This window comes from Anopheles moucheti, chromosome X, assembly GCF_943734755.1.
Source record: "Anopheles moucheti chromosome X, idAnoMoucSN_F20_07, whole genome shotgun sequence".
Classification (NCBI taxonomy): domain Eukaryota; kingdom Metazoa; phylum Arthropoda; class Insecta; order Diptera; family Culicidae; genus Anopheles; species Anopheles moucheti.
In genome coordinates this window covers 7,835,290-7,862,974 of record NC_069142.1, presented here as the reverse complement: position 1 = coordinate 7,862,974, position 27,685 = coordinate 7,835,290, and the positions used below count along the sequence as shown (strand labels likewise).

The window sequence follows — 27,685 nt, the reverse complement described above, 5'->3', positions numbered from 1 at the left end:
GAAGCGGCACGAGAACGCTGGACAGCAGTGTTCTCGCTCGCGTTGCACCAGGCTCGGCAGTCTGTTCTTTCCCTTTGCCCCTTTGCCCCTGTTTACACCCCAGCTGCCGGTGGCCCGCTTAGACGGGGTGTCGCTTGGGAACAGTGACTGTTAGCACCAGCTGCGAGGGTACGCGTTGTCAGTCAGTTGGCAAATTGCCGTTAACCGCACCGGACGCGACTTGTGGACTGAAGGTTCAAGATAGTGCCGCTACCAGAGCAACTGGGACGTGGTGGTGGTGTGTTACGCGAAACCAGTGCTGAGAGGGTGGGATTTTAAGACACACCGGAACGATGTGAATGATCGGTAAGATCGGTGTGCATTAACGCGCCCAGTGAGACACCATCATACAAAGAAGCGATCGTATCGGCCAAAAACTAAAACAAAAAAACCGCCGTAAAGTTGTGCTGCCCAAAAATGATGACAAAACTGTGGGTGTTTCGTGTAGTGTGTCTTCGATCAACCTACGCCCGTCGCTTGTGGTTGCGGGCGTACCAAAAAAAAAAAAAATAAACCCATCACACAATCAAAGCATTCCGAATTAATTCGTTCGAGTAATGATGTACGATCAAGCGAAAAACGATCGCCCTGGACGCGGGGTCGTGTGTTAGTGAGTTTGGTTTGGTTTGGCACCAACAATTTAAAAACGATCCTTCAAATATACCTGACAGTGTGTGTTTCCTAACAGACGGGCTTTTATTTCGAAGCGAGGAAGATCGCCGGTCAAGAAGGGAAAACAAAACGATTGCGTAACGCTTGCTTTGCGTAAGACAATTTTAGTGAACTGTGATGCAGTTTTTAACTTTCAAGACAAAGTCCAGAAACGTTAAATGCTCGCTGTAATTGTAATCTCAATCGTTTGTGCTGCTACATATGTTGGCCTTTTGATGCAAATTCTCTGCAGCTGGAAAGGAGAGAAAAAAGCTCAACGATAGGATAAGGAACGTTCGAGCAGTTCCAAAAACGTTCAATGGGTGTGTGTGTGTGGTGTGAGATTATTATAATTGTCGATCCTCCGACAGACGATCTTCAAAAATGGTGTTTAATATAATATTATTTTCATAAATAATATTATAAATTAATGAATTTGTGAATTAATGAAGAGAGAGCTCTTTTTAATTTTCCTCTCAGCTTGATACATATTTTGCATGGACATCATCACTGGCAAAACCTTTCTCTTTTAAAATGCCTTGTGTGCTAATATTTCTCTCAGATATGAAAGGGTTTAAGTTGAAGAGTTGAACTTACGATCGTTGATGTGTTAAAGTGAGCGCTTAACGCACAGCGCTATTAAACAGCTTGTGGGTGTTGTACCTTAAATGTCCCTTTTATGTTTGCAAATCGCACAACGTACGAATTGCAATCAAAGTGAGATGCAAATCGAACTCTCAACAGTGACTATTTTATTTAAATTCTAGTCGGGCAGGGCCCCGATACCCTATCAGCTTTACTTTCCCTTTCATTTGTTCAAAATCCTCAACACGATAGCACTTAATTTCCGACCGCAAATAACAGCCTTCAAAAACATGATGGAAATTAATTCCGACAGCCGGATATGCACCGTGTGCTACACACCACATTGAGTCGTTATTTATTTTTTTCAGTCTTTCAGCGTTCATTTTTATTCTCGCTTCTGGCCATTCAGCTCACTACGACGAGGTGTCGCCATTTCGTGCTGGAAATTAACGAAACTATAAGAGCTTTTCAGTATTTTTTTCCCCCAAAAAGGCGAAAAGAAAACTAAAAAGAAAGAGAGAGAGAAAAAAAGGGACGCAAAAATGTAATGCATTCATTTAATTGATGCAAAGCAGTAAACCCTTAGAAAACTGAGCCCACCACATAATTGCTGCGGCATCAACGTCAACGAGTCATGCTGCGAAACATAAAACAAAACACAATACAACAGAGATAAAAAAAAAGTTCCAGTGCAAGCGGGGATGCAATTGCGTTGTTAAGAAAACAGAGCTAAACGGAGCAAAAAGAACAAGAAATAGCAAAAAAAAAACAAAACAACGACAACAAGAATTGGACGAAAAATGTCACAAAGGATTTTGTCCTTTTCGTACGCTTTTACGTCCGTATTGGAGATGGATGGTTCTGGTGGTGTGGCGATAATAAAGAAAAAAAAAGTACCACAAATGAACGAATTTTTGAAAGCTACAAAAACACGGTAACGAACCACCCAGTCACACGAGTTGAAAGGGTTGACAATAAGGGCCACTGCACGGGGGCTCACCCGTCCGCGGGTCCTATGCTTAATTAAATTTCTCCATTGTTGCGCATATTTTTGCATTAACGAATTACCAGAGTTCCGAGGCATCGGGTGGTGGCCACCCGGTTCACTTCTGGGCCAGCTCTCTGTATGGATGGGAGGGTCCAAGGCAAAAAAAACAAAAAAAAAACACTACCAGGGAGGTGTGAGGTACGGAAAAGTCCTGCCAGGCACATGCTGTCTAGCGTGTGCACACCTTCCCGTGATCTCATGTGTGCCAGAGTTTGAGTGTGATCCCAGCACTGCACGAGACGAGACCATACCTGAAAGCAGTTGGAAAAATTATTTACCCCAACACACACTTTTCGCGCCGCGTTTCACCGGTGAAGGGGGGGGATCGCTCCGATGTAGAAAATTGCTTCGCCAGCCTTGAAATGCACACAAAAAGCGTTCAAGCAGCACTTGAGAAGATAATGCGAACACTCTACACGGTAGAAAAACGTCCCAAATATTAAAAAAAATGAAAAAAACAGGAAAATAGAAAAGGTTTCCCAAAACTGGTGAAATTTTACACTTCCGTAAAATGAGGCAAAAGATAATTTAAAAAAAAAAAAACAACAACACTTTGTGCTACACAAAGTGTGCTGGGAAAAAAAGCTGTACGAATATAACTTCTCTTTATTTGGATTACACAATTATATAACAACGAACTGAATAGTGTCCTTTTGTCATAATAATCGAAGGTGGAAAATTGTGGAACTGCATAGTGTCCCACATCAAAGACAAAGTCTTGTTCTTTAACGGGCACAACAACCATTCCTTTTTTTTTAATTAATTGTGGACAACATACCACAATAATAACAACATCAACAACATCAGCAACAACGTGTTTTAGTAGTAAATTTCTCTAGCGTCAACAATAGCCATAGGGAACCATAGTTAAGTGACCACGAGAAAATACTACTCCTCGGATGCGATCAGTGCACATACCGAGAAGGTTATGCACGAGCATTTAATGTAAAATAATTAGTTAATACAGTAATAGATGGCCTTACATCAACCAATCGTTAAAAGTCAATTACAGTGAAGGTATGAAATGAAGGTAATCAGGAGCTATCATAGAAGGCAGTGTCCCACATGTGAAAAGCAGATAGAGAATTAAAATGGATATAAAAAAGGCCTACAAATCACCTTTGGCTAGGGAAACTTTTCAATTCCAGCGGTACTGACCAAGTCTTGCTATATTTTTTATTTATGTCTTCAAGAATGGCCAGACCGTACTGCTTAGAACTAAAGATAACTTCATCTAGTTTACAATTCACATTCGTTTTGAAGACATTTCCTTCTCCAAACAGTGAAAGGTCACCTTATCCCGGGTGTACTCGGAAGAGTCTTCCTATATATCATCTTGGGATTTGCTTGGAATTGTTAATTCGCACATCAGTTAAATTTATTTATCCGATGATTGTTGACTTGAGCTTCGAGGATCGAAACTAAATCTTAATATGGAAGAAGTCAATCCTGGGATTTAGACGGATTTTCGTCTTACAAAATTCCAAGACTGATATCCAATGGCCTACCCAATGGATATCTTAATTCTTGGATTATCTAATTTTTGCTTTGAGGCATTTGTGGTATAGAATCATTCTTCTTCACACTTCGTGAAACAATGAGTAACATTAGAACTATCAAACGATTTAAGCGCTTTTGATTGGTGGTCATTTTACAAACAATTTCGATGTCCTGGATTAATGCTTTAGAATGTTTTTATTACACAGGAGATGTAAACCATATTGGGGTGAAGCTCAACAAAATAATGTGATAAAAATGAACCGTTCCAGTCACAATGACTGGTCGAAGTAGTACTAGTGGTCATCCCATTTTTATCCTTTTAATTGTTGTCCCAAGTCCCAGCGTTCTTACTAGGTGGGAAGCTTTCAGTTTAAATTGTGAATTCAATTAGTCTCACTGTGTAATTACTACTTTCAAAATTCTTGTGACATAAAACCGAAAAAAAAACACGATAAATACACTCACCACTACACTTCCTTCTTTCGCTTAAGACCCGATAAGACCCCCACGGGTTGAGGTGTTGAACGGATACCATCACGTGCCGCTGTTTCGCAAAAGGTGTGTCAATTTAGCCAGAAGCTGCAAATCTGCACGCAAACACACCCCTTCACGTGCACACTTTGAACCACCGTTTCACCATATTCTCTTCACCGTCATCAGCCCTTCAGAACGCCGTGACTAGTACCAGGCGCAAGAAGATAATCGTAAACTGTGAGCTGTCGGGCTGGTGGTGGGATTTTTTGTTTTTTTGGTAGTTGTTGTCACACCGAGAACCGACTTGGTTTTTTTTCGCCTTCTCTATCTACCTCAGCTCATAATTTCACACTGTTTCCCCCCACATGCCCTCTTCCCTTTTGCACACAAAAAGGGCGCGTTAGGTGGGTGTTCCATGAGTGACGGGAAAGGTATTAACAGTTTATTTTATTCACTTCACCGTTTTGCATGTTTTCGGTACAGTGTTTTTTTTTTCTTCCTCTTAACTGTTTTGCTGCTTTAACGTATTCTTCTTGCCAGTCGCTAGGATTGTGTTTATTCCGCTCACAACCACTTTTGGTTTGAAATTTCTCACCTCATCAAAGCAACAACAACAACAACGAAATGCAGCAATCCTCGGAACCATTTTTTGGCACACTCGGATGCAAAATGTGGAAAAAGGTTTGAGTAAATATTTGAGCTATTTCATGATGGGGTGGTGGTGGCAGAGGAAGAAGGGGAGGGGGGGGAGAGGGTGGAGAATTTCCATCCCGTCCCTTTATCCGTGGTTTCTTCCGGCACGTATTCCAGCGTGGAAAGCGAAGAAAGAAAAAAAAAAGGGAGGAAGACAAACTAGCGTGTCGTTCTGATTTAGTTCTGTTGATTTTTGTTACTTGTCTTTCTATTATATTTCTTTCCTCTTCATCATTTTTTTCGTCCCGGTGGCTCCGATGTTCTCGATGTGCTTTTATACAGTGATTTTATTCTAGTGGTCTGGAACGTGTCTTTCTATCGTGTGGTATGATTGTTTTTTTTTTTTTATTGTTTTTGCTTGCTTTATTTCTGTTTATTATTCTAAGGTCCTGCTCCCGCTGTTGTTTGCCAAGATCGGGAGCATTAGCATTTGCGGTTTAGCCTTCATGCGACTCAAAAAATAAAAACCAAGAAAAAAACCAACACAAGCCCACCCCGACAGTTTTTTCGCTGCACTAACGAAAGGGATGCAATTTAATGTCACACCAGGGTGGGTGGTGGGTGGATGTGGGGGATGAATGTTCTCGCCGGAAGTAGAATAAATAATGAACAGAAAATGAAGGGGGTTGTGGGGGGGGGAGGAGGTGAGAAAACAACGGCAATTTTTCCATGCCTGTTCCAAGCCACACGGGGGAAGTAAGGTGATAATGAACCACTCTCCCGTACCCATTCGCATCCGTCCAGTGGGAAAAAGCAACGTAGAAGCGATAATTATGATGAAGAGGTTAAACGTTTCATTTTCTGCCTGCTTCGTTCATCATTGCACAAGATGGTTTTTTTTTTGTTTTGGTTGTTGTTGTTTTGCACTTGTGTTTAAACTGCAAGCGAAAAGAATTAAATCAAACTCACCCGCGCCGGTGAGCCGATCCGTAGGATCCGTTGAAAGGATAACGGCAGCAAAAGCATTGCATAAAATTAAAAACCAAACAAAAAAAAAAAGGAACATTGGCCACACGACGGTACACGATAGCGTGTTGGCGCATTTTGTCTAAAGGACACAGGGAGATGATGATGAGTTCTCGGTTGTTGATTTTTTTTTTATCGCCAACACTCACTGCACGGTCACTCGGGGGACAGGAATGCCGTGACTAATTCCGTACACCGAAAGACAAACCGTGGTTTGTGGTGGTAAGGGTCGCAGAAGCAAACCCTTTTCCACAACGTGTATGTGTGTGTGTATGTTTGTCACAGGAGTGAATTGTGACATTTGAGATGATTAATTAAGACCGGTAGCTTAACGGTCAACGGTGCGCGAGCGCACCCGCTGGATGAAGCAATCAGAAAAATATACAACACTTGCTTCACACACGCTCGGCAGCAGTACTCCGCAGTCGAAACGTTTCCCGTTTATTTGGGTCGTGTTTTTGTTTTTTCCTCCTTCTGCTCTACACTCGGGATGGATTTATTTTCCGTATTTTTTATTTTTTTTTGGTGGCACCGCCCGTGTGTGGGTCTGGCGGGTTGAAGTTGATTGCATTGCTGTGTCAGGTAGTGTGGAGCGATGAGTGCTTTTTTTTTCCTGGTCCATAAAAAATATTTTTTAAACCCCACTTCGCTACAATCCACAATCCAATCCAGCCAGCACGGTGAGCGAGAGGATTGCAAAAGGATGCAGAAGTTACAAACGCTACATCAACTCGACTAAAAAACTAAGAGCATTAAAAGTAGCATGATTTGAAGGAAAACAGTGCAGAAGGAGCAACACAAAGCAGACACACTATTGGGCAAAACGCGCTAAACGTACAGAAATATTTTTAATTGTGTCTTAAAAGTTATGCAACAGGCAATGAATGCAGCGCCTCGCAAGACACTACAGTTAATTACCGCAAGCAATAATAATAACCCAGAAGTAACAATAACACTGACTGTGTTTAAGTACTCGAACAGTAGTTCTTATTCGAGTAATTTAAGTGACATTTCGGTACATAACTTCTTGAGATGTGTTTACGGGGTTTGATGCGCCTGAATATATGCAACATTATGAATATTTCGATAGAGCAAAAGTTTTGAATGTTATAAATCAAAAAAGTTAATTAAATAATACACACAACAACACATTGTTATGGGAGAGAAAATCTTCCTTTTTAAAAATAATCTAATTTCCGCTTAAAATTGTATTGATCTCATTTTGTTTTTAAAATATTTAAACCCCTGAAAGTATGCAATTTTTCATATTTTAATTCCTTATGTACGGATACCCTTTCGCTACCCTTATGCCGGCTGTACTCGGACGCTTTTCCGCATGCTTTCCGGAGTTGTGATTTTTAAACACCAATTAGCTGCTCAATACAATTCCTGGCGGCAATAGAAATTTGGTAATGAAGGTTAACGAGTGTTACAGAGCGTTATTGTGTGTTACATGGAGTAATATTATGTTTACGGCCATTTCCTCCGCAGGATATGCAACGTGTATGACATTTGTAACATAATAAGGTGCCGTGTAACCTCTCGACTATGAGTGACGGGCAGAGAACGATACGCTAATCCTTACGTGTGCCCGAAAAGTGAAACACAGGTACTGCTTTGTTTGGTGACGGTTAGTGTTAATGGTGGTGACGAGTGTTCGAAAGTTGCGCACCAATGTGCGGGCCGTGGTGTTATCGTTGGCGACGTAATTTGCACGCCGTGCCCGAAAGCAGTGCGAGAAGCTGCTGCTGAAGGTAGTAGTGAAGTGAAGTGAAGTGGCAGAAGTAAATTTAAAAAAAAAAACCCCTTTCGGGCAGTAAGTTGAAACGAGACGTCCAGGTGTAAAGAGTCATGTCAGTCATGCATCCGAGAATCTTCCTAAACGTTTGCTTCCTGCTAGCGGTCGGATACGGTAAGTTGAAGTTGCTTTTATCTTTACCTTTGGAATGTAAATTTGAACCAGGTCTTTCCCGGCAAACGGATGCAAAAGGGATGCGGATTCATTTTGGAAGGATTTTTCCTTTCGCTTTGAATTTAAAGCATTTCGGTAAACAGTGCTTAACGGATAGTGTGCATCCGACGTGCGGACGCTCACCGTGCCACGCGTGGGGCGCAGAGAGTTTTGCTTGATGCAAGTCAGTTTTTTGTTAAAGTGTCGGCCACCGTTGAATGAATCGATTTGCCCGGAGTGCGCATCGCTCGTACACAAATCATGAACACGTTCCTGGTAGGCAAAACGATATTTAAAGCCACCACGCATGAGAGACATCCACCAACTTGAAATTTCCCATTCCAATTCAATGGTGGTTAAGGGAGGGTGGGGTGAGGAAATGAAACAGCGGAAAAGGGGCTTTGGTTTGTGGAAAGAAATCCTCTTCCACAACCCCGGAGGGCTTATTTTCCAATATCCGGATTTCTTACCTTCGGACGCAATATGATGCTCACCTTTCCCCTGTAAGAACAACACACCCCCTCCCTGCCGAAACTCTGGCTGGAAGACTCATGCATCACAAAGGAGGCGAAACCAAAAATAACAACAACAAAGCAACGAGAAGAAGCAAAAAAAAACCACCTCAAACACGATTGCTACGACGATGATGATTATGCTGATGGTTGATGCTAATGAATGAAGGTACCTTTTCCTTCGATCGACCACACACAACAGCCACAGCACCGACCCAAAAAACGCACACAGCTCACACATCCGGTGTAGTTCGTGTAGGCGTTGTGCAACTTCAATACACGCTCGTACACCCTTCACCGTGCGAATCCATTGTTTGAGCGCGCTGCCACTGTGGCTCGGTTTTCGAACGTACCGGAGCCGGCTGGCCGGGGTATAGATACCGAAACGGGCATAAAAAAAAGCCACCATTCAAGCACGGGGAGTCCTAGCAATCACATGCCGCAACCGAAAAGCCAGATTCATTTCCTGTTCATCGAATTTCGCATCGCAAGACTCAAAAACTGTTGTGCCCGGGCGGAGGTTTTAGGGGCATTTTGCAAGCAAACAGATAAAATGCATCCTCCGAACGGTGCGCGAGTGAGCGAGGCGAACATCCCATCACTAGGGCCGGGGGAAATGAAGGGAAAATGCACCAGAATGGGAGGGGGGGGGGGGTGAAACACCCGAACAAATTTCACTGACCACAGAAACATAATTTGCATTGCCGTCCCTCGTTGGTGCCCGGGGCCACCACCGCACCGCACACCAAATCATTGTACGGTCGCACCAACTCAACGACTGTATCATAACGGGTGGCGCCATCGTTCGGGGGGGGGGGGGGGGGGGGGGGGGGGGTGTGGGTTGGCACAGACACTAAAAGCCACCAATCCCCAGAGCGGCCACCAGTTGGGTTGGAATATGTGTACTACAACCTCATCACAAGCGGAAAACGGTCTGGTTGGTTTCCGCACCGATTCGATGTGGGGGTGGGCTTTTAGTACACAAAATCGACATTGAATTCATTCAACAACACCCGAGGTCCCCCCCCCCCTCGATATCCGTGTTCCGGTTACAAATATAAATAAAAAAAAAACACCATTCCATCCCACACTAGACGGCACATCATCGCGGTGTCTAATTAGTATTAATTTTAATAAAAACCTCATAATTCGGGGATATTAAATTATAGCCCGTTCACACACCCCCGGGCTAGGTGGTGTTTGACTTTCAGGAAACGGGACGGCAATACGAATTCAACACGGTTGAGCAAAGTATTTCAAAGACGTTTCTTGCTGCGGGTTGCCGGCGAGCAGGATGTAGATTCTTTTATCAGCAGTACCGGATTTACCTGCCCTGACTTGCTGTTGGAAAAACCGATTAAACATACCGATAGTTCTGAAGTATTAGTATGTTTTCATTATTCAATATGAAAAGTAAGCAAGATGGTAAAGCTTAGTAAAGAGAAAATAAATAACGCGATTTTGTCACGCAGATTGCATTACTTTAGGGGTTTCTTTAAATAATAGTTCGATCTTTTCCAATTCATTTTAGCAGATGCGGTTTGTTTGCTGTTTGTAAAGCAAGCAATGAATAAAAGAACAGAACTTTAGTTTACAATATATTAAATTAGTTGATGGACGCACAGATAAATATAAAAATACAAAGCATTTGAGCAGCTGCAGTCTCTGAGTGACCATTACATCCCAACAGGCCAGACGGGCCATCGCGTGTACGGTTGACGATTGAAAATCGAACGAAATGTAGTACTTTTGAAATCGAATCGATCGACTTTTTGACCACCTATCTATATTAAGGAGTAGAGCCATCAAAATGGAGTCACTCGAATTAGAGCTCTGAATTAAATCGAAGCTCTTTAAGTTAAGAGAGCGTTAAGTGTGTTACTCGATGATTCGAGTGAGCAACGCTCGAGAATGGGAGAGGGAGACAAGGCTTCAACCGTGTTGAATTCGTATTGCCGTCCCGTTTCCTGAAATTCAAACACCACCTAGCCCGGGGGTGTGTGAACGGGCTATAATTTAATATCCCCGAATTATGAGGTTTTTATTAAAATTAATACTAATTAGACACCGCGATAATGTGCCGTCTAGTGTGGGATGGAATGGTGTTTTTTTTTTTATTTATATTTGTAACCGGAACACGGATATCGAGGGGGGGGGGGGGGACCTCGGGTGTTGTTGAATGAATTCAATGTCGATTTTGTGTACTAAAAGCCCACCCCCACATCGAATCGGTGCGGAAACCAACCAGACCGTTTTCCGCTTGTGATGAGGTTGTAGTACACATATTCCAACCCAACTGGTGGCCGCTCTGGGGATTGGTGGCTTTTAGTGTCTGTGCCAAACCCACCCCCCCACCCCGAACGATGGCGCCACCCGTTATGATACAGTCGTAGAGTTGGTGCGACCGTACAATGATTTGGTGTGCGGTGTGTTTGGGCCCCGGGCACCAACGAGGGAGTCAAAAGATCGCGTGGATGACTTTTTGACCAACTGTCTATGTTAAGGAGGAGAGCCATCAAAATGAAGTCACTCGAATTAGAGCTCCGATTCAAATCGAAGCTCTAGAAGTTAAGAGAGCGTTAAGTGTGCTACTCGATTAATCGAATGAGCACCGCTCGAGAATGGGAGAGGGAGACAAGGCTTAGAGCCATTGAGGGAGTCAAAAGATCGCGTAGATGACGACTCTTTGACCAACTATCTATATTAAGGAGGAGAGCCATCAAAATGAAGTCACTCGAATTAGAGCTCCGATTCAAATCGAAGCTCTAGAAGTTAAGAGAGCGTTAAGTGTGCTACTCGATTAATCGAATGAGCACCGCTCGAGAATGGGAGAGGAAGACAAGGCTTAGAGCCATTGAGGGAGTCAAAAGATCGCGTGGATGACGACTTTTTGACCAACTATCTATATTAAGGAGGAGAGCCATCAAAATGGAGTCACTCGATTTAGAGCTCCGATTCAAATCGAAGCTCTAGAAGTTAAGAGAGCGTTAAGTGTGCTACTCGATTAATCGAATGAGCACCGCTCGAGAATGGGAGAGGGAGACAAGGCTTAGAGCCATTGACGGAGTCAAAAGATCGCGTGGATGACGACTTTTTGACCAACTATCTATATTAAGGAGGAGAGCCATCAAAATGGAGTCACTCGAATTAGAGCTCTGAATTAAATCGAAGCTCTTTAAGTTAAGAGAGTGTTAAGTGTGTTACTCGATGATTCGAGTGAGCAACGCTCGACAATGGAAGAGAGAGACAAGGCTTAGAGCCGTAAGGGAGTCAAAAGATCGCGTGGATGACTTTTTGACCAACTATCTATATTAAGGAGGAAAGCTATCAAAATGGAGTCATTCGAATTAGAGCTCCGATTTAAATCGAAGAATCATACTCGCGGCATGTCCCTCGGCATGTGCTTGTACTGTGAGTGGTACGGAAAGGGAGATAATTCCCAGAATCAAGAAAGTTCGAGCTGTAAATATTAAAAAAAATAACAAACATGTTAAATATTAAAAAAATAAATAAAAATAATTTAACAACCATGTAAAAATATGGCATGTTAAAAATAGAGGTGATACACGGTGTTTATAATATACCTCGAGAAAAGTGATATTTTTTTTTTATTATAGTAATAATCGGTTTAAATAATACTTGCAACATCGTACAACCCTAACAACACTGTCCGGGTGGTAGCGGAGTTTGATGATGAAGGGGTACCATTCAATGATATATCGGACACGTTATGATGTAAACTGTCATTCACACAGGTTCACCGCACGCGGATGAGTGACAGGATATTATAAACCAACCGTAACGATTCGTATTTCACTGTTGCGTTTCCTTAATTGTTGCGATGACACCATGCTACACACACACACGCGCGATTGTGCACACTATGCCGTTGTGCTCTTAAAGTCCAAAGGCACACGCCAAATAAACCTTTAAACAACTGCAAACAGTCCCCCGTTTGGAGAGGAGGAAAAAAAACCCAGTACCGAACAGTATGCAAAACTTTCCCCAACACTGCTCGGACGCACATCGTGTGAAGGGAGGGTTGGGGGAGGAAACAGGGTGGTAGAGGAGTATATATTTTTCCTTGCTCTTGCTTTTCCGTTCCTGTTTTGGGGTTTTTCCGAAGGCGACAACCATATTCGGGTGTGCGAAAAACCGTCTGGCTAGCATGAACGCGCTTCGCAGACAGACCGACCGGCTCCCAGGTACACCCCCGTGCGCACTGGCGGTGATTTAATTTCATAAGCTTCCGGATGTCCTCAACCAAAGTTGTACCCTTCTCCCGCAGCCACTTTTCCTGCTGTCACCCACCACCGTCACCCACCGGTGTCACCCACCGCTGTCACCCAACCCGGTAGCGAACTTCGCTGTGTACGTGCCTGGACACGGTCACCCAGCATCGAAAGAAGCAACATCAGGTCAGTCGATTGCGTTTCACCCTCATCCAATTCGGAGGACTGCGACTTGGTGTGTGCCGCACGTGTGTGTATGTGTGTGTATTAGTTAAGCATCTTCTAACGTATTCCACCCGGTTTTTCTCCGGCCAGAAGCGATAGCAATCGCATGGCAAGTGGCGGAACGTGATCTACACGCAGTCAACAGCTCGTTAACCGGCGTGTGGGATATTTGACGGATGAAATAGCCCAAACTAATAGCGCCCACCCAAAACGACCCTAGGGGAGGCGCGAACACGGTTGCGCGGGAGGGGAGACGAGTGCGAATCGTTTCTGTTTTTGTTTTCGTTCGGCCCCCCACAGCGCAATCCGAGCTTCACACCCCCAACCGGTGTGTGCCCGAATGTCGCATGCGTGCCGTCGTCGTGTCCGTGTGTTTTGTTGGAAGGTCCGGGGTTGGGAAAAACGTTGCGTGCCCGGCAGTATTAAAAAGGGGAGAAAAAAAAAGTGCACGGCTCACACACCCTCTCTCTCTCTCTCTATCGTGCTCTCTGGCACTAAATTCATTAAATATGGAGATTCCGAACCGGACCGGAACCTCGAGGAAACTTGTGAGTCGCTGTTTCCGGTGTGCTGTGCCCCAAACCCAACCCCAATGCTCTTATTGCCACGGCCTCGACCAGGAGGGTTTCAGCGAGTTCTGGCTTTTGTGTGCTTCTGCTGCCGGATGTTGAGGTCGTTTCGGTCCGATCGCTAACGCTAACGCGATGACAGCCCACTTCCGCCCCCGGGCTAGGTGTGTGTACGGAGACCGTCAGAGGGGAGGAACGGATGGACATACACACCTCCCTTTCCACAACTCCTCAAACCTGAGCACCCTTCACACTTCAACGTTTCCCTATGCTCACGCACATATCCGGATCGTGTGGTATATTGGTCGGGAAGGGGGTGGGGGGGGGAAGGACACGCCGGGACGGGGTTGGATATTTTATTTATCTTCACAGACACTCCTCCCTTCCGTGGCGAGTACAGCAACATCACCATCATCGTCTGTCTTGTTCAAACTAGGCAACGAGTGACGAGACACACGTTCGTTCAAACCACCGGATCGGATGCTCGATGACGGACAAAGTTGATTAGAATTCATCCGCAAACGAGCCTGATTGACGCGCCTAACACACATACACACACACACACACACAAACACGCACATCCATCCATAGGACATTCGAAATGGATTGAGCCGTGAGCAAATGTCGGTGGAGGAGGAGATGATTTTTGATTTGCAACCCGACGAACCACCAAACGAGAAACAAGCACCGGAGTCAAAATGAGAAATTGGGAAAAACAAAAGAAAAAAACGCAAACCAAAATACCAGAACACTTGATCGGTTTGATCGGCTCTCAACCCTCTGGTCTCGTGCGCGTGGCGGTAGGTTATCGTGTACGTGACGATGTTTTGGTTGGTATCTTATTGCAATGCTTTGAGTGCTGGGAAAAACCAAACAACCACACAGGGAAACGAACGAGAAGCACTTCATACTTAATGACAATCAATGTGCGATAGCCACTAGGCACGGAACACCGATTTATGGTGGTCAAGGTCTCCTTCGCATAAATCTCGGCTGCAGGAATCAAACAATTAAAATAAGTTTTAGCGTACGGTTGTCTCCTGGATCGGCAATAACGCTATTACCAAACAAATGTTACCATTCTGATTAAAACATTAATTCCAGTAGATTCCAGTAGATTGCATACTTCCAAGCAAAAACAAAGAATAAGACTAAACGAATCCGTTTTATTGGAGCTTGCGTGATTAAAAGACCGCATCTGGCAGATAATAATCTAAAGATGCAAAGAGCGTTAAGTGTGCTACTCGATGATTCATGTGAGCACCGCTCGGGAAAGGGAGAGGGAGAATAAGGCTGAGAGCCGTGATGGAGTCAAAAGATCGCGTGGATGACGACTTTTTGACCAACTATCTATATTAAGGAGGAGAAGCATCAAAATTGGGTCACTCGAATTAGAGCTCCGATTTAAATCGAAGCTCTAGAAGTTAAGAGAGCGTTAAGTGTGCTACTCGATTAATCGAATGAGCATCGCCTGATAATGGAAGAGGGAGAATAAGGCTGAGAGCCGTGATGGAGTCAAAAGATCGCGTGGATGACGACTTTTTGACCAAATATCTATATTAAGGAGGAGAGCCATCAAAATGGAGTCACTCGAGTTAGAGCTCTGGCAGGGGGAGGTGTGCTTATCCTCCCCTCGGTGAAGTGCTCGTGCGATCTGATACCTAACGCGAGTAGTCGCCGGCAAAAGTCCGATCCCACGCCTCCGCGTGGCGCTGCTGGATACGGACATACTGGGCCTCACTAACTCAGTATGCCCTAACTAAGTTGGGACGGTTGCGGGCCGCGAGATGTAGGAACTAGAAGGCAGGTGAGCGACTGCTGGAAGGTCTACCCTAAAATCCGTTGTGTCTGCAGGAGACCGCGAGATATTTGGAACTGGAAGTGGAGGCATCTGCACGGTGCTCGGACGTCAACGTGAAGAAATCCAAGCAAGCACGGGTAATTGCAGTGCCACATGAAAGGTCAACCCGTAAATCCGTTGTGTCTTCGCAGGCGTGAGTGTTGGGAACGGTATGGTGGGCTGCACCCATGGGGGTGCAGCAGCCTTACGTTCAAACCCAATTATGCCGCGTCTGCAGCAGGACCGAGCATGGAGGATGTTGGAGTTGGACTACATTGTCCAGTCTGAAATGCGTCGTGTCCTGTAGGTGTGGGGCCGAAATATAGAGGTTAACGTGAACGGGTATAAACCGGGAACCGGAGGCTTCCGGCCCGGCCCTTAACGATCCAACCACTATAAGTAGGCCATATCATGGCTCCAGCCGGGGCAGAAACATGCAATCTTGGGAGTAGTTGTCTTTGATCGCTATTGACTGCGCATCACCTCCGCAGTCATGTGAGGCCTTTGCAGGGATAGGGGATAAGCGCGGTGCCGCCTGGTGCCAATGCGCCATATCCTCGGCAGTAGGCCAGTGAGTTCTCCTAATGGACTAGTTATCCGGAGTCTCGCTTATACAACTACGACCTTGATCTGCATGAAGCGCAGTGTAAAGGTTGGGGATAAGCGCGGTGCCACCAGGGAGCCAATGCGCCGTATCTCCTCTCTGTTGTGGGCTTAAGGTCAAGGTGTCTAACATAATGTGAGACGAATGGTAGTGGAAGGGATGCTACGGTCCCTTTTGTTCAACTCTACCTAAAGTCCTCACTGTTAGCTCCCCGCACACAGAACCCCCTTTCACAAAATTGAGTGGTCACAGGTACACCAACCGACTCTTGAACGCATAAGTCAACGGTGGTAGTTGACAGGTGTATCGTGTGGCAAGTGTACAAATCGGTGTCTACGTTGGGTTTGACCGCTTAAGGCCGTTAACATGCTTCTTGTGGGAAGTTTTCGGTCGTAGACATCGTGGTATGCGCCGCTGTAGGGGTGCGCCACGTGGGCAATCCCGCCACTGCAGCATCAGACTCGTGAGGTTGAGTGCGCGAAGGGTGACTATGTGGAACCATGGAGGAGCATGGAGGAGGAGATGGATTTCTGAGACTTGAGGAGTTGTTAGTCCGTAGGCGCTCCGGCGAATCGGACAGTTCCCTGACTGTGGTGGTTCCTGTTTTAACAGGCTTCCTTGGCAAGGTTGTGGGTTCTCTATGAAGATTCTCTCCTCCGGCAATCCAAAAGAAAAGAGTTAGAGCTCTGATTTAAATCGAATGACCTGATATTTCCGCGCACAAAATGGTGAATGATTCACTTCATTGATGATGATGATGAAGCCCACCACATACCCCTGCATTGAATTGAGATGTTCGAACTATCTGACGCTATTTGAATACATCTAGCTAAACGAATAGGTGTTTGATCAAACATATGACATAGACATAAGAATTCCACCACCCAAAAGCAGGTTGTGTTCATCTAAACCTTTATGTCAATCTTCAACCAAAGCCCATTGAACGCGCGCGTGTCTCAAATAAATGCAGTCACATTCTATTTATTTTTTAAATAATTTATTTACTTCTTGTGCATCTCAAATTTTAAACATCAAAAAATTCATCATCATCATCTTTTGGTTAGTTAATAATTGACCGTTGGCTGTGTTTGTAAACGTATGAGGGTACATTAACTCTTGCCTTCAACATCCTCAGAATGAAAATTGATGTGGGGATTTAATCTTATCTTCCGCGGCAGATTATTTTCCTATGACAGTAGCTTTCCGCAACTCCATAAATTACTGCATGGATGGAACTGTGGGGACCTGCTCGTAGGGAACTCTGCGAGTATGTCGACATTACATAAGCATCCGAAGTTCCACGTACCCAAGTGTTTCGACCAGGGCTCGTCAGAGATCCCCAAAGAACTTCTACGAGTGCCAATAAAAGGCTTTGCGATGGTTAATGTTTTCAACTTTATAGCCTTATCGTTTGATCAACGCGTCACAAGTTCTTTTAAGGGTTGGTTTTCTGGCGTTATTGCTCTAGGGCGCTTCTAAACTTTTCATATTAACCCAACGCTTCTTGGGTTGCAACAACTTCACTGCGCATCTTAACTGAGCATTGACACAACACGAGTTCCATGAATTATTATGATCGTTATGAAAGGAAATTCACTTGTCAAGAGGAGCGTTTAAGAGGTATTAAGATAAGAAAAAGGAATCTCGTGTGTACGTATAAATCTGAATATTTCAAAATAACTGATCTCCCGTGATCTCTCTAAGCTATTTGGATACAATAAAATCAAGTTCAAAAAGGATGTAAAGCATGTGCTAAAGTTACCTTACCGACCGTCAAAACGCAATGCTTACAAAAGTCCAAAATTTTGTGATTTCCGGGTTTGTTGTTTTGCTAGCAAAGTTTTCTACCAATTGAAGCAAATTAAGAGTACGGAAACGGGACATCGATAACCGGGGGCATTAGTGATTTCACCGCTTCACAATGCGGAAATGTGAAATCTCTTTTAATAAAAATACCAAACCCAATCTTTTCCCTTGTCTGCGCGCCACCGGGTCCCCGACCAATAGAAGCTCAAATAAGATGAACGACATCGCAAACGTCTTTCGCTGTTGTCTTTGGTTTCGGAATTTTCTGCAGCAGCGCGCATCAAAATTGCCAAAGGACAGTTCACCCCCCCATTGCCACGGGTGTGACATTGACGACTCAATGGTGATGGATTAACTCCATTACTTAGCCGGTAATCGTTTTCGGGCGATGATCGATGGCGGGGCTTAGTTTGTCCGTGGGTACGATATGCCAGGTTTCGATGCCGTTACGTACCCGGCAAGCCGGACAAACTGTTCACACAAAAGGTAATTCAATTTGACTCACCCTCTGCCCTCGCGCTGTACCGTGCCGTCCGGGGGGTATATAGCAACAAAAGACAAAAGAAAGGCGGCATACCGTCCAAAACCCCATCACAAACAAAGGGGGGAGGGAGAAATATAGCAAGAACAATAATTGCTTTGCATCGTTTCTGGACCCAACGGAGACATTATTAATATTTTTCGTGCAACTGTGTGCGGGCGTCTCCGTCGATGCTGCTCCAGATTCGGCTTGCTTTGCTTTGCTTTAACCCGGGCGCATAACGTAACTGGGCGAAGGAGGTTGAATCGTTGAATTCGCTACACTTCTACCACCCGCCCACCAACGTGAAGTCTGTTTTATTCACCAGCAACAACAAAAGGTGATGACATTGTGGTGCCTTCGCACTGAAGGGAGTATCGCCTCACTTACAGACAATGTTCATCGAACGGCGTACAACGTGCGGCCCTTAATGCGGCGAAGAAATCTTTCCCTCCATCTACCGAAGGGAGGCGCGCTTATCGTCCCCTTTTCTAGCGGCATAACGCTGCAACGTTGGCGTCTTTGTCGGTGTTTTTTTTTTATTTTGCTTCTTAGCTCCACACGCTGGCAGTGTGGAAGACTACAGTGTTCAATTTTCTCCGTTATTGGCATTCAACATTCCACTATGAGCACACATACACAAGCATTCCTTTTTGCCCTTCGCGCGCGTCCCGGGTGGAAGGGACACATGAATAACGTTGGCGAACACTCGAAACGATATCAATTTATTACTCCACTTTGCGCCTCGCGCCCATGAATACTTCCCAGCGGATAGATGAGTAAAGGACACTGGCGTGGAACGCGACGGAGGAGAACAGAAGAAAGTCTTCTTCCCTTCTGCTTTTGACCCTGTTGTTCCCACACCGTTTGCCCTACACATGCAAGAGGACCCACCAGACCGTACAAGCTACTAGCGGGCAAGCATGCCTTCATCCGATAACCTTGGCAGAACGTCCACAAGTTGCCTTCGAGAATTCTACGTTATCTGCGATAACCAAAGACAAAACCAAGATCTATATCGTATAGAACTAAAAGACGATAACAAGTGTGAGCGAGATAAATAGGACGAATATTAATGGCACTATTACTTATAGAATTTGGAGTTAAAATACAGAGACAATTTGTCGCTGCTAGCAGCACGCCGTGAAGACGGAATTTAACCACGTCGTACTTCAAATATTATGTGAGGATGCAATAGATTCTTTTACGCCTTGATGTAGGCTGTAAAATAATAAAAGGTTCTAAAACATTTTATGCAACTTATGTTTCGAACTAATGACAAACAACTGCAACAATATTCTTGAGCATACTTTAAGCAGTGCTCCACAAGTCTCTCTCGAAGTCAGGAGTTACAACTTAAAAAAAGTTGAGATTAATGAGTATAACCATAACGAAACGCGACCTCTCAAGAGAAATGAGATTGTTAATTAATATTCAAAACATTTGTTAGACTCAAAGCCTTTTTCGGTCAGCAGTAATTAATTATAAAACCGCGAATTAGTTTTAATAAATGTGTCATTCACCAACAGAACGAGTCAGTGCATTATTGCTCTTTAGTCGGCGTGACCTGCGCCTGTCTAAACAAAACAGTGCGCCGCCAAGAGGTGGAAGGATTAATTCTACTAGCAATGGTTCAATTGAAGCTAATAAGAGATGCCAAATTTCGAAGCAAACATGAAAAAATACTACAACAGATAAACCAAAAGGTTAATGAAAGCAAAAGGGTTAAAACAGCAAACCTAACAACGATTAAAGAAGTAACGTTGAAAAACTTGTTAAAGACGCTTTATGAATGAGTTAGCACAACAGTCAGCATAACGCATACTTAGCGTAAAAGATAGCGCAACGGATGAATGCACTTCATAAACAGATCGCGTTTCGGAAACAGATTCCGCCGCAGCGTAGACAAATAACGCACATTCAACATAAACATCCATTCCCAAGATCAACCGTCATCCACGCAAAACGAAGCAAAGACAAGACAGTTCCAGTTAAGCATTTAGACAACACAGTTCTAGTTAAACAGCCAAGCAGTTCAGGGCTGGTTAGAAACTCAATAGTGTTAAATTAAGTTTTAGTAAATAAAAATAATAATTTATGGCCAAAGCGGTCATCTAAAAATTAACTTGACTTCCACAATTTCTTTTGAAAGTACCTTTATAGAACATTACCATTATCATCAGCAACAACAACAACAGCTTGTTGGTACAATTTAAATTGTAACCAACGGTGCGATAGTCGCACCTGAATAATAAAGGAAAGATTCAGCTCAGCCCAAAGAGAATGAGAGAGGACTGGGCTGAGTGCCATGAGGGAGTCGAAAGATCGCGTGGATGACGACTTTTTGACGTTCTATAGACGACAGGCAAGCAGTGCAGAATGTACCAGTTTCCGTAGGGAAGAACCTCCATCAATAGGTGATAGTGTCTTCTAGCTCCACTGCTCGTATGAGGTGTATTCCTGGGTGTATTCAGCCGTTGAGATGGAACTAATATAGAACAAAACGTACTAAATGGTCCAAGCAATGAGTTATATTGCGAATGTAGTAATCGTTCAGGTCAAAGATGCAGTTTGACATATGTACTTGGATGTGAATCGTTGTGGTCATACTGTGAACTGTGAATATCCTTTTTGAATATTGAAGTTAAACCGTATGTCTATGAAGTTCAACACATGGTTAGGAAGGTTAGCCGAATACTGCACGTTTGGCCAATAAAGGCCATATCCTTCCATCCCCATTCCACATCCAGCATAATCTTCCTTAGACCAACGTTTTTTTCTCGCAATAGGAATGAGAAACGGCAAGGTGTCTGAATATTCTTCAGGTGCAAAATAAGAAATACCCCATCTCCATGCCTCCAAGCACTATTCGGCGCTCGGGCGCGGAAGACGAACTTTTCGGACGTAAAACCGAATGAAAGGGTGGCCATTTCGGCATAGTAGGGAGGCCTTTGTCTTCCCATACGCTACTACGTCGAAACACCCAACCGAATGAGAAGGTGCGGGAAGTTATTTCGCCAACTTTCCGAAGGGCAATGGTGAATATGCTTCACCTTCCTTCAATTGAGGTGCATCTAGGCAAAATTACCCATTTCAACTGACGCCGAAGAATTTGCAGGGTTTATGGGGGAAGCGGAGGTGGAGGGGGTGGTGCTCCTAGTTCGTATAGGCGTAAGGTACGGTAAGTTAAAACATGTTGTGGTGTTGGAAACAATTTTTAGATCACAAGCATCTATAACTTTATCTTTACACTGCCACAACTCCGACTCCGGGGTGGTTGCGATTTAAGGATCTTGCCTGTTTACTCCGGCGACTAACACTCTTGCATCGGTCACACATTCGATCACACTTTCACCAACTCCACGGTGGTTGCACAAGCGCTAGGAGCAAAAATACTTCTTCTAACACACGTTCCTTAACGGGGTGAGAGGGTGTGTAAAAAAGGAATATGGGATAAGGGTGGGAGGGGGAGGAGGAGGGGGGGAATTGCTGCATGATAATGTTGTGTTTCATTATCATATTCCATGCAGCGAGCTAATGCGCCCTGGGTGCTCACAAGCTTGTGATTGTGCGCGCACCCCCGTTGTCGTTTTGTCGCCCAGGGCCCGCCGCCGCCGTGATTCATTTTCCTTGGCGACAACGCAACAACACACACACACACACACACTGACACGCGGGGTGAGAGAGAGAGCGGGCGTGGCAGGTCACGAAGGAATCCTTGGCTCGGTTGTCGTACACCCATTTGGATAAAAGGATATATCATCCGGCAAAACTAGCATCGTCCTGATGGGTCTTCCAAAACCCACCCTGCGCAAACCCGGGGGGTTGTGTTGTTGTTTCGGGGAGAGTTGGGTAATTTTTTCGACTGCTATTTATTGGTCGGATTAGTGTGGAGTAGCGCGCCGGTGGTGCCCTCGTTTGTTTTGGTTTTATTTTTCCTCTTCTCTTTGCTAACCATAATTTCCACAAAACCTTGTTACGTATGCAGAGAGGCAAGTTACTACAGAGTGATGAAAACGGAAAGGAGAGATGGGTTGAAGAAGCCACTGTGTATGTTTTTGTGTGTGTATCTCGGTGTTCCTTTATCCTTAATTTCAATCTTTACCCGCGCGTCACATTCAAACCCGATGACAAACGCCGCGCCTGCAACATTACGTAAAAGCCAATTCCTATAAGAAGGACCAATTTTCCTTCATTTTTTTTTTCTCTCTCTCTATCTAATGTAGTTCAATAGCGTCTTTTCGATGGAACAGAAGTCTTCTTTCTGATGTGTTTTGTGTTTTTTGGGGGTCACTCAAGAGGCAAAACTTGCCCCAAATCTTTCGATGCCGAGGAGGGGGGGGGGGTAGTTTTGTGCCGGGGATTGGGGAAGCGGGGGGGAGAGTGGACATGAATATTGGCTTAATGATGGTTCACTATTTTTTATGCAACACCCACACCCCTCGTTATTTGGGGCGCTCATCATTATCCCACCACAACAGCTACGAGTACTCCCCCCGGGTTGCTGATCGCCCCTTATCGTTATCGTTTTGGGTAAAGCTGTTTTTTGGTATCGTCTACCTACTCTACTCCATTCACCATTTTTTCGATAGACCGTTTTTTTTTGTATGTGAATAAAATGAAACGGGAGCAACATTATGCATCATCCCGGTACAATAAAGGCCAACCGAAAAGCATGTTTGGGTCTCCTTTTCGGTTGCATTGTGCTGTGAATTGATTCGTAACAGTACTTCAACATAAGGAAGGGTTGCGTGACGAAAGGGGGTTGATTGTAAGCGGGTTGGGGGATAGAACAAGGGAGAGGGGAGCGATAAATTGCTTATCCAGCGATGGTTGATGCAGTTCCTCGCGCTGTCTGCTGCTTGCATCATGCAGAAACCCCGTCCAGGGATAGCATCGCTGGTACAGATATCTGATTTAGTACCCGTGCTGATTTAGCTACCCCCCACAACCACCCCTTTTCCAACTTCCCTTTTATATTGTTCCAGTGGCACCAGTGAGTCTGCGAATCAATCGCTGTAACGATCGCTGGTCCGGCGGGAAAAAGGGATATTTTTCTTAAGCACCATCGCGCGTTCCTATTTCCCCCCCGGGCGGGAAACAACACAGACACAAACACAATGTATGCTGCCGAAGTTCTGGCGCCAGCAAGTTTCGATCCAGAATATAAAAAAATAACGCCCCATACAACGGGGCGGAAGCGAAACATCGCACATGAAGGGGTGAGTGTTTTTTTTTTCTTTTTTTTTGGGCAGAATTTTCCGAAAACGGTGCCAGGCGAACCGATTGGCCAATTGCCAGCATCGTGTTAGCACAAAAGGCGCACGAGGGAGCGGTTGTTGTTGCAGGCGAAATTTTGACAGTATCCTGGTCACAGCCACCAGCAATTGCACGCGGGTGCCCAATTATGGGCTATGTTCGGCCACGTGCTTTTAAGTGTTGTAGGCCACAGTATTGGGCCTGAAATGGTTTTATGGTCCCCCCCTCCCCCCCCCTTACCGGACGACATCCGTCCAGACCTTCGAGGTCCCCTCTTCCCTTTCTCACCCTTACCCCTCCCCTGCATGAAATAAAATGGTTGCAAAATGGTAATTATTCATAACCAGCGATAGGAAAATTGCACCAGCGCAAAATAAAAAACGGGCAATTTTAAACATTCTTTTCCCCCACCCGCGAATCGAAACTCATTTCCATCGGAAACGAAAAATCCCCACTTGAGAAAATGATTGGTCAGTTTTTGTAGTTGATTTACTCCAATTGGCACCTTCCAGATCCGAAGGGGGAAAAACAAGGTAAAATGTGAACAAAATAGAAGTGCTTCCTGATTTGGAAGGCATTCCGGGTTCACACCGTTCGACCATTTTTCCAGCCAATTTTTGTTTTTTTTTTGGGTTTCTTTTGCCCGGCGGCACTACAAATCTGATTCCCATTCTTGCTTCTCTCTCCCTTCTCTAACTATTCCCAACCCCCCCCCCCCCTCCCCCCCCCCCCCTCCCCAATTGGTGGCTCCGTTGTTTGCTGTTTTGATGCCAATTTATGACTCAACTATTCTCCAGCACACTTCAATGATCCATGGTAACCGCTTTTCCTGTGTGCAGCGCGCGCTCGTGTGCCTCTGCGTCAAGAGAGAGCGCGCGCACTTCCGTTCTTTCCTTTACCCCTGCAATTCATTCGTTTTTTTTTGTTGCGTTTACTATCCTGCCAATGGTTCTAAAAGCATCCAAAACGCCCCCGATGGTGGGCACCATCATTTCCGGGGGCGCCCGGGGAAAAAACCGGTGGTGGGTCGTTCATTTTTCACCATTTATTTCGCTCCCGTTGCCAAGGAAGCAACGACATCTTGCCGGTATCTTTCACGGTGCGCCGCAAAACTTTTTCCCACCAACCATCACATCATGCAACGGCCGGAGCGCAACAACAAACAAGAAGAAAATCCACCCCCCCCCCCCCCCCTCCCATCATCATTCAATACTCCCTTTGGAGTTGGGGAATTGGCTAGTGGCACGAATCAATCGGTGGAACGTTTCGCATTGATTTGGTGCCAGTGGCAGCGCGAGTGCCAAGAATTCCATTCGTTATGCCTGGGAAAGAAGTATTGCGCTGCTTTTGCGTTGGCTTTTGCACGCGGCAACGTGGCAGGGGGGGTAAGCGGTAGACATAAAGTAGGTGAAATGAAATATCCTTCGAGCGTTTCGACTCATTTCGTTTCGACTTCGATCCGATTTTCCACATTGGCTGGTGAAACAAAAGGCAAAAATGTCTTCCCTCGCAACGGATCCACCTCCCCCTCCCACCCCCTCGTCGTCCTCTCCTACCCCTCTCTTACTTTTCCGCTCCAGCATCAAGACGTCTTCTCAAGTCCAGCAGAAGATCCACCAGGAAACGCGCACGTATAATGGTTTCGAGGCAAAAGAAGGAGTGAGAGAGAAAAAATACTAAAATTATCCTTCCTACCAAAAGGGATGCTCTGGCATGGCACGACGTACACTGGAAAACCAAAACCACCCCTCCTGTGGGGTGGCATCATAGGGAAGGAAGGTGCGAAAGGGGAAATATCTTCCCGGTAATTGAGGACAAGCGGTGGCAGCCAAACGGGGCGTGCAGCAGCAGCAGCAGCAAAAATCACTTTGCCAAAAACCGAAAATTGTTGAACGCTTCGGCTCCGACTGATTGACGCTACAACGCCACGCGGGACGATGGTACTACGGGATGATGGCCCCCCGCGTAAAGGCACAAAAGAAAACAAAAGCGTAAAAGATGAGTGTCCAAAGCGATGCAGGGCGAACTTGGATATCGGGAGGGAGGGAGGGGTGGGAAGATGCACCACCCCTTTTTTCCAGTTCTTAAGACACTATATATCCCGCAGCGCAGAGTAGGTCTTGGTTGTGTTTTTTTTTCTGTTCTTCTTCTTCTCCACGTCATGATACTCCACAACACAGACGACTGGGAGGGAAAAATAGCTACAACAGCAAAAGGGGGAAAGGGGGAGGATGGGGCAGGAAAAGAGAATGGGAAGAGGCGGGAGGGTGTGAGGAGGCGACGACTTTCTCGAGACGGTCGCGAAGCGGAGCCGTAATAAAATAATCATGGCGCCAGACATTTTGACGCCGAAATATTTCTTCCTTCCATAAATTTTTCTCGATCGCCATGTTTTTGCCCTCCCCCCCCCCCCCCCCCTCCATCCAAGGGGTTTCACAGTGTGTTAGTGATGCGCTTGTTGTTGTTTGGCAGAGGGTGCCTTTGGTGGAATGTTTGTTTTGCTTCTCACGAAGCGAACCAACTCCAGCGAGAGATGAGAAGCAAAGTATAAACAAAAAAAAAGGAGATAAAACATCTTTGCGAGTGGCGACTCGCAAAAAAAAAAAAATAACGTAACGTTTGCGTGAATGAAGCTTCGCTTCTTTTTTGTTGTGACTTCCTGATTTTTCCTGCATCCCTTGTTCTTGGTCACCAAAGAGTACACCGAGCGCAACCAGCGCAAAATTCAATGACATTGGAGTGGGAAGTTCGTCATCCACTCCCGTCAGGCTGGCGCCCGTTCGAGAATCGTAGAACAAACCTGTCGACACGGCTAAGGAACTTCTAAGGATTGTTCTTGCACAGGGGTGGTTGGGGGTGGTGGAAATCGGTTTTTTTTTGTTCGGTTGAAGAGTGAAACAGTGATGCCATTCCGATGCCATTCCGTTTGGATTCAGACAGCGCGATTGAATGCGGTGACAAAAGTTGAGCACGCTAGCACACACACGGGGTTCGCTATTAAGGGGGTGGAAAGGGGGTGAGTTCGCATGGTTAAGGGAGAGAGCGTTCATTAAGGACGCTGGACAACGGAACCAACGGAATGTGGAGAGCGTTATTTCTTATTCCCCTTTTCCCTCGCAAAACAAAAAGAAAAACACATAACAGATTGTTTCTTCAGCTTTTCGCTTTACTTCTTATCTTTCAGCGCGTTTGCACATGCCCTTGATTGCTACACTCCATTACAATCTACTTTCTTACCCACCGCAAAAGTAAAACACGAACGTCACGCAAACCGTTTCACTATCCTTTCCAGCTCGTTGAAACATTATCCCACCGAGAAGGGGGAAGAAAAGCTGATAAAGGCGGGCGGTCCTGTTTTTCTTCCAGTCAAACTTGTGGCTGGTTAAGCAGCGGAAATACTTGACTTTTATACGGGGCACCGGGCTTATCTGCTGCGATTCTACCGCCACACGCTACAGACACCGATAAAAGATTTCAAGCAACGTCAGACAACAAACCCAACCGCGTAATCACCGCGTGCGTTTGGCGATCGGAAGCAAATGCCACTCGTCGGCAAATGTCTTCTCGTGTTGGTGGCACTTGCTGTGTGGAACGTCACTTTTGCACGCTTTCAAACCGAGACGAGTTAAGTTATTTGAGAAGAAAAATGTTTTAATCGTCACAACAACAAAAAAAGCTAATTTCAGTAACGACAACACATCTCATCACCATTCAACGGTGATGTGTAAAAGTTTCATTAACGGTGGCGATTTAACAGAGCTAACTTTGGCAAGGACATGATTGTTCGAGATGCTTTCTTATCTAGCACTGGTTCCGCTAATGGACAGTTATGCCTACCTTTTACAGGGGTTTCGAGGGTTATAGCAACATGCTCACTGAGACTCGGTTTTGACTCGGGCACTTGACTGTTGTAGTTGTTATTCTCGTTAATGAATTATACACAAGATAGTGTAAGGCAAGTTTAGCAGTACTTTTGTGCGACAGTTATAGATTTTATCGAAGAACCCTCCATGATTAGAGAACCCTGCATGCATAAGTGCATAATAAATCATTTGACCAGAATCATGCATGGGAATCTTCAGGGTGGAGTCAGTCGAGAGCAGTCCGAGAGCTTCGAATAAGCAGTCGAGAGTCTTGAGGATAGAAAATCATCATTCAGATCCAAGTTCCTTTCTGATTTATGAAGTTGATTCATATCAGGATCATGAAGT

General features: G+C 45.1%; 1 protein-coding gene across 1 annotated transcript in view; it reads left to right on the top strand.

Moving 5' to 3' along the window:
* Positions 1–7,776: 7,776 nt before the first annotated feature.
* Positions 7,777–27,685, top strand: part of LOC128306984 (carbonic anhydrase-related protein 10) — a 35,732-nt gene continuing 15,823 nt past the window's right edge. The window contains exon 1 of the mRNA XM_053044674.1: positions 7,777–7,868. Within this exon, the coding sequence (XP_052900634.1) occupies positions 7,808–7,868 (61 nt within the window). The 5' untranslated portion in view covers positions 7,777–7,807. The remainder of the gene's footprint in view (positions 7,869–27,685) is intronic.